General features: G+C 56.1%; 1 protein-coding gene across 1 annotated transcript; it reads left to right on the forward strand.

The window, feature by feature from the left end:
* The first annotated feature begins 147 nt into the window (after nt 1–147).
* Nucleotides 148–8,464, forward strand: SPATA20 (spermatogenesis associated 20). The gene is made up of 16 exons (XM_079133060.1): nt 148–279; nt 1,242–1,421; nt 1,521–1,585; nt 1,759–1,913; nt 1,995–2,138; nt 2,230–2,431; nt 2,855–2,985; nt 3,072–3,176; nt 3,615–3,689; nt 3,785–3,994; nt 4,080–4,272; nt 4,571–4,739; nt 4,988–5,199; nt 6,811–7,010; nt 7,852–7,932; nt 8,108–8,464. The coding sequence occupies exons 1-16, from the start codon at nt 203–205 to the stop codon at nt 8,276–8,278; spliced, it is 2,370 nt and encodes a 789-aa protein (XP_078989186.1). The 5' UTR covers nt 148–202; the 3' UTR covers nt 8,279–8,464.
* Nucleotides 8,465–12,395: the final 3,931 nt, after the last annotated feature.

The raw sequence follows: 12,395 nt of genomic DNA on the forward strand, positions 1-12,395 counted from the left end.
GATTAGTTAAGCCAAGGCGTTTATTTAGGTACCAATCCCGTGCTCCAAACCCCGGGCTGCCCGGTTTGCAATCCCCGGCTCGGCCACTTGGCGACGCTCAGAGACCAGCCACTCGGCCGCGAGTCCAGGCGAAGACCCGCCCGCGGCTCTGAGGGCGCCGGCCCGCCCCTCGCAGCCTCCCGCCGGTCCTCTAGGAGCAGCCATGCTGGGCGCGCGGGCCTGGTTGGGCCGCGGCCTCCTGCTGCCCCGCGCCAGGCTGGGTCTCTCGGCGAGCCGCAGGTACGAGCGGGCCGCTGGGGTGCGCCCTGCACCTGCGGGGCCGGTGGCCGGTCTCCCTGGCTCTGGGTCCCTAACGCCTGCTCGGACCAGCCCCGCATGCCTGGTCCTCCCCGCACCCCACCTGCCTCTGGTCTGACCAGGAGACCTGGCCCTGGCAGAAAGGTCCTGAGACCTGGCCCGGGCAGAAAGGGCCTCTCCCCAGCCTCCTCTGCGTTTGGGGCTAGCTCCCCAGGGACTAATCTGAGGCTACCACCAGGAAGCCTTCCTTTAGCCCAGTGCCGGCCCAAGGCCCTTCTTCAGTAACACCTTGTGAACTGTCACTGCCTTGTATTAATGCAGGGCCTGCCATTATTTAGATCTGTCCCCAGCACCACTCTCCCAGGCTCAACTCCTTGAGATGGGGCGTTTCTGATTCCCTGGGTGCTCCAGGTCTGACACAATGGACTCCCCAGTGGATGGGTTTTGAGTGATGAGTCCTCTTGACTGTTTTCCTTTGGTTTCCCATCACCTGGTCCAGTCCCAGACCCTACTCATGTGTGGTCCAGTCACTTCCAGACCAGCCACCAGCAGATGAACCTCTACCCAGGTCATGCCCCCATGAATGCCAGAGACCCCCACCCCAGTGGGAGGGGCCCTGCTAGGGGGACAGAATGGAGTTGGAAGGACCGTTCTGCCCATTGTGACCCGCCCTGACCTCACAGTCATCCTCCCACCAGCAGGTCTGAGAGGTTGGGGGAGACTAACCTGGCAGGGAGCCCCCAATGAGCCACCTCTCCTCACCCCCCAAAAAACTTAAGGGGGAGCACAAAGGCCACGGTCTCCCCCGTGGTTCAGAAAGGTGTGTGGGGCTGGGAGCAGGTGTTCCTCCGTGTTGGAAGGGAGGCTGGGGGGAATATGGGGGGAGGTGGCATGGGGGCGGTGGGGACAGGCCTCGACTGGTGCAACCCCTCTGCCCACACCAGGGGTAGCTCCTCCCGGGACAAGGACCGAAGTGCTACGGTCAACAGTTCAGTGCCCATGCCTGCTGGAGGGAAGGGAAGTCGTCCCAGCTGTCCCTCAGCCACACCCCAGAAAGCCCCCAACCGCCTGATCAATGAGAAGTCACCGTATCTTCTACAACATGCCTACAATCCTGTGGACTGGTAAGCACCTCTCCAGGGCTCTCCCTGAAGCAGCTGGGGCCCCAGACCCTCCCTCAACCCCCAGGGCTGCTGATTGATGTCACACCCTACTGGATCTAGGTACCCCTGGGGACAGGAAGCCTTTGACAAGGCCAGGAAAGAAAACAAGCCAATCTTCCTTTCAGGTAATGCACCCACCTTCTCTGGGATGGGGAGGGGTGTGTGGGGGCAGGGTTGGTCGGTAGTAGAATGGTCCTCTGGGCCTCAGGGGCTCCCAGGAGTCTGGAGGTCAGCTGTAGGTCCAGGTGGGGCCCCTTAGCTGCTCTGCCCCATCATTGCTGCCCCACTTCTGTTCCAGTGGGGTACTCCACCTGCCACTGGTGCCACATGATGGAAGAGGAATCCTTCCAGAATGAGGAGATTGGCCGCCTGCTCAGTGAGGACTTTGTCAGTGTGAAGGTGGACCGGGAAGAGCGGCCCGATGTAGACAAGGTGTTCATGACATTTGTGCAGGTGAGCTGTTTTCCTACGGGAGAGCTTGTCTGTCTCGCCTGCTCCTGGCAGTTTCCTTGACCCTGGTGCTCTCTCCACCAGGCCACCAGCAGTGGTGGGGGCTGGCCCATGAATGTGTGGCTGACTCCCAACCTGCAGCCTTTTGTGGGGGGCACCTATTTCCCCCCTGAGGATGGCTTGACCCGCGTCGGCTTCCGCACAGTGTTGATGAGAATACGGGATCAGGTGGGTGTGCGTCAGGGAGGGAGGTACTCCAGTCCCGGTCAAGGGGCCCGCACTCCATGCTGACCTCCAGGTATGCCCCCACCTCCCACAGTGGAAACAGAATAAGAACACCCTGCTGGAAAATAGCCAGCGCGTCACCACAGCCCTGCTTGCCCGGTCAGAGATCAGCATGGGTGATCGCCAGCTGCCACCCTCTGCTGCCACCATGAATAGCCGCTGCTTCCAGCAACTGGATGAGGGCTATGACGAGGAGTATGGTGGCTTTGCCGAGGCCCCCAAGTTTCCCACACCAGGTCAGCACCTCTTATGCCCTTCTTATCCCAGACCTGGTCTTCTGCTTCCTGTCCTGGTTGTTGGTCATCTGCTTCCTGTCCTGGTTGTTGGTCATCTGATTCCTGGCATAGTTGTTAGCCTCCTGCCCTCCCAACTGGCCAGGAGACTTGACATCTGCTCTTAATAATGACATTCAGACTCTGACCTACATAATATCTTCTGACCTGGTCACTAACCCAGTGACCTTGGCCTGGCCAATGTTACTGGTCTGTGTCAGTAACTTCCTGGTTTCCTGTGGTTGATGATATTCTGATCTCTGGCTTGAGCGATGACCTTGTGTCCTCTGGGTTGACTATTGACCTCCTGACCTCAGCCTGGCCAGAGGCTTCTTGACCATCCACACCGCATCACTCCCTCACTCACCTGTTCTTGCTGCCCCACAGTGATCCTGAACTTCCTGTTCTCCTACTGGCTCAGTCACCGGCTAACCCAGGATGGCTCTCGGGCCCAGCAGATGGCCTTGCACACCCTGAAAATGATGGCCAATGGGGGCATCCGAGACCATGTGGGGCAGGTGAGGGGCAGCTGGGCATTCCCTGGAGGAGCAGTGGGAGGCAGAGGCCGGGATCAGCCTCCAGACCTGTATCCCACCTGGTACAGGGCTTCCACCGCTACTCCACGGACCGCCAGTGGCATGTCCCTCACTTTGAGAAGATGCTGTATGACCAGGCACAGCTTGCAGTGGCCTATTCACAGGCCTTTCAGGTGACCCCTTGCCTAGTCCTAACCCTGGCTGCCTCTCCCAAGACCTTCCTAGTACTGTGGCTCTTCCTTCATTTCTCTTCTCCTTTTCCCTCCCTCCCTCCCTTCCTCCTCCCTCCCTTCCTTTTTCTTGCAGTACTAGAAATTGAACTCAGGGGCAGTCTACCTCTGAGCTACATCCCCAGCCCTTTTAATTTTTGAATTTCAAGACAGGGTCTCACTAGGTTGCTGAGGTTGGCCTCGATCTTCAGATCCTCCTGCCTCAGGCTTCTAAGTAGCTGGAATTACAGGCGTGCACCATCACCCTTAGTTCCAACCCCTAATTCCCTTTCATGCACCCACTACCCAGGCTTCCCGCCCCTTCAATTTCTTGGGAGAATATTGCCCCTATGTGCCTGGGCCACCCCAATGGCCTCTACTTACAGCCTCCTCCCTTCCCAGATCTCTGGTGATGAATTCTATTCTGAGGTTGCCAAAGGCATCCTGCAGTATGTTGCCCGGAGTCTGAACCACCGGGTATGTATCCAGAGGCAGGTGGGCCTGGCTGTAGGAGGGGTTGGGGTCTCTGCTGCCCTTCAGGCTGGGACCTGGCCAATCTTTCCTTCCCACAGTCTGGAGGCTTCTACAGTGCAGAGGATGCAGATTCACCCCCAGAGCGAGGCATGCGGCCCAAAGAGGGTGCCTTTTATGTGTGGACAGTCAAAGAGATCCAGCAGCTCCTCCCAGAGCCCATATTGGGTGCCACCGAGCCTCTGACCTCAGGCCAGCTCCTCATGAAACACTATGGACTCACAGAGGCTGGCAATATCAGCCCCAGTCAGGTGAGGACTTCTGGGGACACAGGAGGGAGGGAACCTAAGACCTGCTGGATATGTGGGCTCCCTCTGATAAGGCCATTTTGCTCAGGACCCCAATGGGGAGCTGCAGGGCCAGAACGTGTTGACTGTTCGGTATTCATTGGAGCTGACTGCTGCCCGCTTTGGCTTGGATGTGGAAGCCGTGCGGACCTTGCTTTCTACGGGGCTGGAGAAGCTCTTCCAGGCCCGGAAACATCGGCCAAAACCACACCTGGACAGCAAGATGCTGGCCGCCTGGAACGGTGGGGCAGGCCTGTCTAAGGCCCAATCCTGTTTGTAGAATTCCCCTTATCAAGCCTTTCTGTTTGTCAGTCACCCTTAAAATGCTGATTCCTCTTTTATTAGGTTTATTATCCTTAATTTGCAAATGAACAAATCAAGGCTTAGAGAGAGGCAGTAACCTACCCAGGGTCACCTCATGGGGACCAGGAGTCCACTGGGGCACTGGAGCTGAAGCTCCAGGGGGTCAGAACCTGGGGTGTGGCAGGGACCTCCCTGGAGAGCTCTGGCCTCATCTTACACCCCTCCTTCTCTCACCAGGCCTGATGGTGTCTGGCTTCGCTGTGACTGGGGCTGTCTTGGGCATTGACAGGCTGATCGGCTATGCCACCAACTGTGCCAAGTTCCTCAAGCGGCACATGTTTGATGTGGCCAGTGGCCGCCTGAAACGCACCTGCTATGCTGGCACTGGGGGGACCGTGGAGCACAGGTGGGGGACTGGGCAGATTGGGAGGGCTTGGCTTCTCTGTGCATTCCCAGCATCCGCTGCCCCTCCTCTGGATAAGAGCCAGTTCTCACTAAGAGCTCCTAACCTCCCTGGGCCCATTCACTCCTCTGGAAAATGGACCACCAGATTCGTGGGTTTTGAGGATTAAATGAAGGAATGCATGAGAGACACCCCCTCTGTGAAAGCCCCAGGCCTGTCTCCAGCCTCTCCCCTGTTGCCTGTGCCCCCAGCAACCCGCCCTGCTGGGGCTTCCTGGAGGACTACACCTTCGTGGTACGGGGCCTGCTGGACCTGTATGAGGCCTCACAGGAGAGCTCCTGGCTCGAGTGGGCTCTACGGCTGCAGGACACACAGGACAGGCTCTTCTGGGACTCCAGGGGAGGCGGCTACTTCTGCAGCGAGGCTGAGCTGGGGTCCGGCCTGCCTCTGCGTCTGAAAGATGGTCAGTGTGGGTGTGGGCTAACCTGGGGTCCCACACTCGGCTGGGGTTTGGCTTTCCCTATGGAAAGCACAGTTCAGGGTAGTGGTGAGGAGCTGGTATGGGCTGTCCTCACATCTCTGTTTGTTTGGTTTTTTTTTGGTACTGGGAATTGAACCCAGGGGTACTTTACATCCCCAGCCCTTTTATTTATTTATCTTTATCCTGAGACAGGATCTTGCTAAATTGCTTAGGGCCTGGCTAAGTTGCTGAGCCTGGCCTTGAACTTGGCCATCCTCTTGTCTCAGCCTCTCCAAGTCACTGGGATTACAGGTGTGCGCCACCATGCTGGCCTCTGTCTCTCTCTCTCTCTCTCTCTTTTTTTCAGTTTTAGGTGGACACAATACTTTACTTTTTTTTTTTTTTTTTTTTTAATGTGCTGGGGATCAAACCCAGTGCCTCACACATGCTGAGCAAGCACTCTACCACTGAGCTACAACCCCAGCCCCTGGTCTCTGTCTCTTTATATGTAAACAGAGGCTAATGCTGGTTCTGCCTCCAGGGATTGATGGAAAGATTTATCTAGGTGCTGTGTTCACATGCTCAATGGTCACTGGCACCTGGGGGCTCATACCTGGAATGAGGTTGACATGGTCCCTGCCTTCAGGAAGCTTACAGTGTGGGTAGGAGACAGCTAAAAAATAAAAAAAAGAAAAAGAAAAAAAAAAAAAAGGAGAGAGAGAGAGAAACAAGGCAAAAATGCACTCACCACATGTAGTTAAAATTGTGACAAGGGCTGCGAAGAAGTAGAAGCCCTATACCATGTGCCTGCCCCCACGTCTTGTCTTTTATTCATGGTCTCTCAAAGAGCAGGACTTTCTGTCACTGCTGTATCCCCAGAGTCTAGGGCAGTCCCAGCAAGTTGTAGTAGGTGCTCAGTAAATGTTTTCTGAATGAATGGAACTGCCTCCAGAGAGAACCACAGAGATTAGCCCAGCCTGAGGGGAGGTCAGATTGAACCAGGCCTGGGAGGCATGAGGGCCCTGTGGTCATGGAGGAACTGTGGAGGCTGCTCGGGCAGAAGGAAGAGTCTGAGAGGCCCTCAGGGAAGCCTGGGCCCTGGAGGACAGAGGACGGGGCCTGCATGAAAGGAGGGCACTGGGACCGGCAGGAAAAGGAGAGAAAGGCTCAAGAGACCTGCTTAAGGAGGTCATTCTGATGGTGAAGAAGGGATGGGGGCAGGGGAAACAAGTGACCAGTTAGGAGACCATTTGTGGTGCTCAGTCCACCCAGGTACTAGCGAAGGCACGGCTAAGGGTTGAGCCTGGGATCGGGGGAAGCAACAAATTGGGCTGTATTGTGGCTGCAGCCCTGGCAGGACTCAGATAGATCAGAAGTGGGGACTGAGAGACAGGAAGGGTGTTGCCACTCTGGCTTGAGTGACTAGGTGGTGGACAGAGGTCTCAGCAGTGAGATGGGGGCCTGGGGACCAGCAGTGCAGCAGTGACGGAGCCAAGTGTCATCCCCTGCTAGAGCAAGGAGCAGGTGTCTTCCTCCATCCCCTCCGCTGCGGCCCTGGACTCAGTCTGGGGCAGGTTCCTGCAAGCCCTCCACCCGTCTCCCTCTGCCCAACAGACCAGGATGGTGCAGAGCCCAGCGCCAACTCTGTGTCGGCCCACAACCTGCTCCGGCTGCACGGCTTCACCGGCCACAAGGACTGGATGGACAAGTGTGTGTGTCTGTTGACTGCCTTCTCGGAGCGCATGCGCCGGGTGCCCGTGGCATTGCCTGAGATGGTCCGTGCCCTCTCAGCTCACCAGCAGACCCTCAAACAGGTGGGGGTGCTGGTCCTCAGGCTGGGACTTGGGTAGGAGGGGAGCTGGGGTTGCCAGGAGAGGAAGCATGGGGATCCTGGGACTGTCCCCAGCAAGTACACTTGAGGCAGGCTGCCGCTCTGCAGTGGAGGTGTCTGCAGGAGGGTGTGTGTCTGAGGAGCTGGCCTCTGGCCCAGACACGTGCCCATGTGAGTGCCTATCAGTGGTCACCAGATCATAGGTGCAGAAGGCAGGGACTAAATATGGTTCCCTGGTTGCTGGTGAAGTGTTCTCTAAAGTTGTGTGTCAGTCTTGTTGTGTCTATCCCTATGTGTGTTGTTGTCATGCATGTGCAACCCTAAGGAGTGTGTCTGTGTGCACGTGCCTGCCTTTCTGGGTGTGGATGCTGGTATGATTGTTGGCTAGTGTGCTTTTGCCTATCTGCATGTGGCCCTGTCTTCAGGTGTGCCTACTTGTTTGTGTGTGTGTGTGTCTGTGTGTGTGTGATGTTTGCGTGTGTGGCTTCTGCCCCTTTGTGGGTATCTGCTATGTGTATACATGAGTCCCATTTTCCTGTGGACGTGTCTGTGTTACATGTCTTCCACTGTATCAAGTTTTCTGGGTATGTCTCCCCCCCATATTTGTGTCTCTACCATTGTGCATGGCATTGTCCCTTTGTGTATTCTCCTGTGGTCTGTGTTTCCACTTGCAAAGCATTAACCCAGTGTGGCCTCCTGGTAACTGAGTCTCCATTCCTCTTAGGGATACAGGGTGGTGCGAAGGGAGGATCTGAAACCCTGGTAGGTCTGGGGCCCAGCCCCTCCCTCCTCTGACACTGACATGATCTTTTTATTCTGACTAGATTGTGATCTGTGGAGATCCCCAGGCCAAAGACACCAAGGCCCTGTTGCAGTGTGTCCATTCCACCTACGTCCCTAACAAGGTGCATGTCCCCATGAGCCCAGCCCCACTTCCACCTCCCTCGAGCTGCCCTCTCCTCTCCTTAGCTCCCCAGAATCTGCCTTGAAGGACCAGGGAGAAGTCATCTCCCCCGTGGACTCTGTAAGTGTCCCAGCACTCTCCTCTAGGTGACCCTCTCTGTTCTGCCACTGCCCCAGGTGCTGATTTTGGCTGATGGGGACCCCTCAAGCTTCCTGTCCCGCCAGCTGCCCTTCCTGAGTACCCTGCGACGGCTAGAAGACCGGGCCACTGCCTACGTGTGTGAGAATCAAGCCTGCTCAATGCCCATCACTGAGCCCTGTGAATTACGGAAACTTCTACACCAGTGACTGACTCCCCTGGGCCAGGGCAAAAGGTGGAGCTTCCCAACGGACCAGAGACTTAGGCCCAGCAAGGCTGTGCAGAACCTGCAGCCATCCCTGGGCACCCTCCCACCAGGTGACCTTGGCCATCCTCACTGCTCCCCCATGGGCACCCATGCACCCTGGAATAAACCTAACAGCGTCCCGCAGTGACCTCAGGGCCTCAGCCTCACTTAGGAGGGAGGGGCTCTGCTCTAGCCTAGGAACCAGCAGCCTTGGGCCCCTTTCTCTGAGAATCCCCAGCTAACTCCTCTGTCTTCTCCCATTCCACCCACCTTCCAGAATGATTCTGCCCCCTTCCGTGGTCACTGAGCCTGAATGAAACTGAGGTCAGGGGACTAAAACTAAGTACAGAGGACCAGGGTGGGGACAGGAGCATGTACCAGCCAGGAGGGGGAAAGCCAGTCCTCTCCTGTAGAAGGGGTTAGGAAAGAGTCCTCCCTCTCCTCCCCTTGTTCTGAGCAGGGAAGGGATAGGGGACACTTTCTATCTGACAGAATGGCAGCCCTGCACATGGCCTGATGCACAATAGCAGCTGCTGTCAGAACTAAGACATTTCTTTTGGGGTATCCATCCTGCCCTGACCTCACCAGGAGGCAGGGAGGCCTCTGGCAAGAGGTTAGATTGTTCATCCCCTGCTTTTTGCAAGTCAGTTAGGAAAGAGTTCTTTTTTTTTTTTTTTTTTTTTTTTTTTTTTTTTTGAGTATCTGTTGTGTTGGAAGTCCTTCCTCAGATTTAAGTTTTTCCTGCTGCAGAATAAGCTGGTGCCTTCCTGTGACCTCCTCCTGCCCCCTAGATGTTGGGAGATGCTCTTGAGTCCTCTTTTTGGCACACACGTCTTTGCAGATTCCAGAAACCCCATCCAGCCCCCACTAGGGGAGCAGACTGGGAAGCATGCTTTGGGAAGGGCAGGTGTGATGTGATATGGCTGACAGGTGGGGTGGGGGGAGCTTCCTCTGGGCCTTCTGGGGTCTGCTGAGTCTGGTCATCCTCCTAGGCCCCAAGCCCAGCAATACTGATAGCCAAAAGAAGCTACTAGAGACAAGGAGGCCTGAGTGGGGCCACTTCTGGGAGAGATGTCAGCAGTGGGGAGTGGAGCAGGGAAAAGCCAGGTGACTGGACAGTCACTCCCTGGTACGTGGTCACATATAGCCACACATGGTCACCAGAACCAGAGTCTGCTCTATCTGGGCAGCTGGTCCTTGGTGCAAGCCACCAGCCCATCTGGAGGGGATTAGAGCCATGGCCAACAAGGTCAGCTGGTCTCTTTCTCCTTGGAACCCAGTCAGCCATGCCAGGAAGTCAAAGGCTGGACACATGAAGCCTGGCCCAGGGGGCGGCAGGGAGGGAAGGTATAGCGTGCTGAGGCACAGGTGGCCTTTTTTGGCAGCCCGAGGCCTGGCTTTGGAATAGTCTGAGCAGTTTGCACAGGCTTCTTGCCACTGTGGTCTCACTGACCCTCGTGAATGAGGCGGTGAGGCTGGCACCTTCGGCATCTCGTCTGGATAGCTCTTCAGGAGCCAGAGAGGGTGAGAGCTGGTCTGAGAGCCCTCAGCACATCAGGGTTTCTCCCCATTTCTTTCCCTGGGAGGTCCAGCCACGCTGTGAAGGAGAGTGCTGCTGGTGTCTTCCACCTTATCTTGTCTCTGCATCTCCTTTCCCTCTGACCTGGTGTCAGACCCACACATGGCAGTGGGACCCTGTAAATGGATTCAGAGGAAAGAGGTAGGGCTTAAAGGGTTAGTTCTCCCAGGAATCCTTGAATTTCCAAAGAGGGCAAGGCTGAATATAAATCTCGGTAGATGTGAGATTAGAAAGCCCCTGCAGCATCCCTTTTCCTTTGTGGGCTTCCCTTTATGTGCTCCCTGTTCTGCCAGCATGACTGTTCTGGGGCAGCTGTGGGCCAGGGTCACTGGAGACAAGGCATCATGGTTTGGGTAGTGATTTAAGTAATTTCATCTCTCTAAGCCTCAGCTTGCTTGTCTAACTTCTTTTTTGGGAAACTGAGACCCAAAGAAAGGAAATTCTTGACCCTCTTCTTCCCCCTTCCTGCCTGAGGTTATAAATTCAGCCTACAAAAATTTACTAAGCACCTATTGTGTGCCAAACATTAGACTGGGACCTAGTGAGCAAAATGGACATCATCCCTGCCCTCAGGTAACATAGAACCTAGAAGCTCAGATAACCATTTCTCTATTGCAAATATAAACATAGAATCCCCGCCTGGACTCAGTACTATGAGCTTGCAGACTGCTGCCTGGCTCAGTACTGTATCCTCAGTACCTTGGCACTTAATAGCATTAAATACTTGCCGGAAAGAAAGCCAGTCTAAAAAAGGTGACGTCAGAGCTGAGACTTGGAGGGCTGGAGTTAAAGATGGTTCCAGGTCTTCCTTTGCCTTCTTCCTCCCCTACCCACTCAGGTTAACTGGTTAGCATCACTGGCTAAATATAAGCATTCTCTAGTGCTCAGGTTAAGGATATTCTAGGCGACAGGTCTCCCCCAGGTCCCCGACCCAGGGAAGTCAATCTCAATTTATCCATATGGTCATTTGTGCCTACCTCTTTTTCTGGGTTTATTTTTAATTTTTAATAACGCTGCAGCCCAGAGATCAGGAGTGGCCTTGGGTGATCCACGAAGGTGTGGGACCTCCTGCACACTACAGAAACCTGACCATTGGGCTGGGTGAGCCTCTCTGACCTCATTTTCCCCTCTGCAAACACTGGGTGATGAGAGTCCCTACCTCCTTGTGCCAGCCCTGGGGCTTCTTGACCCTGCCCAGAAGGGCAAGCCAACAGGCCAGACTGTGGACCTGCAGGAGGAAAGAATGTGTCAGACGATCAGAACCTGTCATAAATAGGCCCCCTCTCCCAGAAGGCGGCCCTGGGTTCAAGATCAGCACCACACACTTGGAATGAGAGCAGAGACACCCGCCAGGAGAAATAGGCACTTAAGGGATCTGTTCATTAGCATGAAATGCAAATGAGCCCGGCCTCATTTGCACAAGTCGGTGCCCGCATTCGGCAAAAGGGCAACCAGGCAGCGACGGGCAAAGTGCAGCTCTGCCCTCCTCACCCGACCTCCAGCAACCGGCTGGTGGGACCTGAGACATCCCCTGTCCCCCACGCCACGGTGAGAGGACAGGAGTTGTGTGGGTGGCACAGACTTAAGAAAGCAGGAATGCAGGGGTGCCTGAGGTCAGCCTGTCCACCCTCAGGGTCTCTACAGTGGTGTGAGGGCCTCGGATCTCCAGGGAGAACTGACTGACACTGTGGGTTTCGCCCCTGGGTGTATATCTCCCGTAGATGTTGGGGAAGTGCTACCCAGCGTCTAATCCTCGAGGCCCTTCCCCCTCCCCCACGCGCCTAGCACTCCTGTGGCGCTCTGTTCTTGGGTACAACTCTCTGGGATGCGCCGACGGTGGGAGAGAGCTAGGGTTGATTGAGCCTGGAACTCAGGTGAGGCGGGGCGAGGGCTGGGGTCTGCGCGTGCGTGTGCGCGCGTGAGAAGCACAGACCCGGGAGGACCCACTCCCCTAAAGTGGAGGTGAGTGAAGGGAGCAGCACCGCGAAGCTTCGGTCCTGGGAACAGCCCTCCCCTAAGCCATACTGGGGCTTGAGAGGGAAAATTTGAGGTACAGAGTGGGGCGGGGGGGGGGTGCAGTATCAGATGGTGAAACCCAGCTCTGAGCTCCCACCGCCTTCCATACACCCGAGGCCCCCGCAGATCCCTTCACAGGGGATGCTCGCTCTGCCCTGCCGCTGCGCCTGGAGATCTAGGCTCTGCATTCCGGTGCGACCTACCGGAGGCTACGTGTTCAAGCACAAAGCCCCTTCGTGTAGTCCACACCCGGCAAAGGATCCCTAGGGACAGGGGATGAAGCTTGAGCGTCAAAGTGAGGTCAGAGCCTGAGGGTTAGGGTTAAGAGGTCAGGGTCAAAGTCTCAGAAAAGAGCCTGGGAGCAGGACTATTAAACCCAAGGCAAATTGATGGAGGCCACGCCCAGACCATGCCTACCTCTGTCTTTCTCAAGCTCCGCCTGTTTCTCCAAGACCGGCCCCTCTAGCCTGACGCCCCACCCCCG

This window comes from Sciurus vulgaris (genome assembly GCF_902686455.1).
Source record: "Sciurus vulgaris genome assembly, chromosome: 3".
Taxonomy (NCBI): domain Eukaryota; kingdom Metazoa; phylum Chordata; class Mammalia; order Rodentia; family Sciuridae; genus Sciurus; species Sciurus vulgaris.

Excerpts from the sequence above, each read along its gene's own strand:
- SPATA20 (XM_079133060.1), top strand. The coding sequence starts at position 203 with ATGCTGGGCGCGCGGGCCTGGTTGGGCCGCGGCCTCCTGCTGCCCCGC. Across the intron at positions 5,200-6,810 it reads GCCTCTGCGTCTGAAAGATG|ACCAGGATGGTGCAGAGCCC; the intron begins GTCAGTGTGGGT and ends TCTGCCCAACAG. Across the intron at positions 7,933-8,107 it reads CCACCTACGTCCCTAACAAG|GTGCTGATTTTGGCTGATGG; the intron begins GTGCATGTCCCC and ends CCACTGCCCCAG.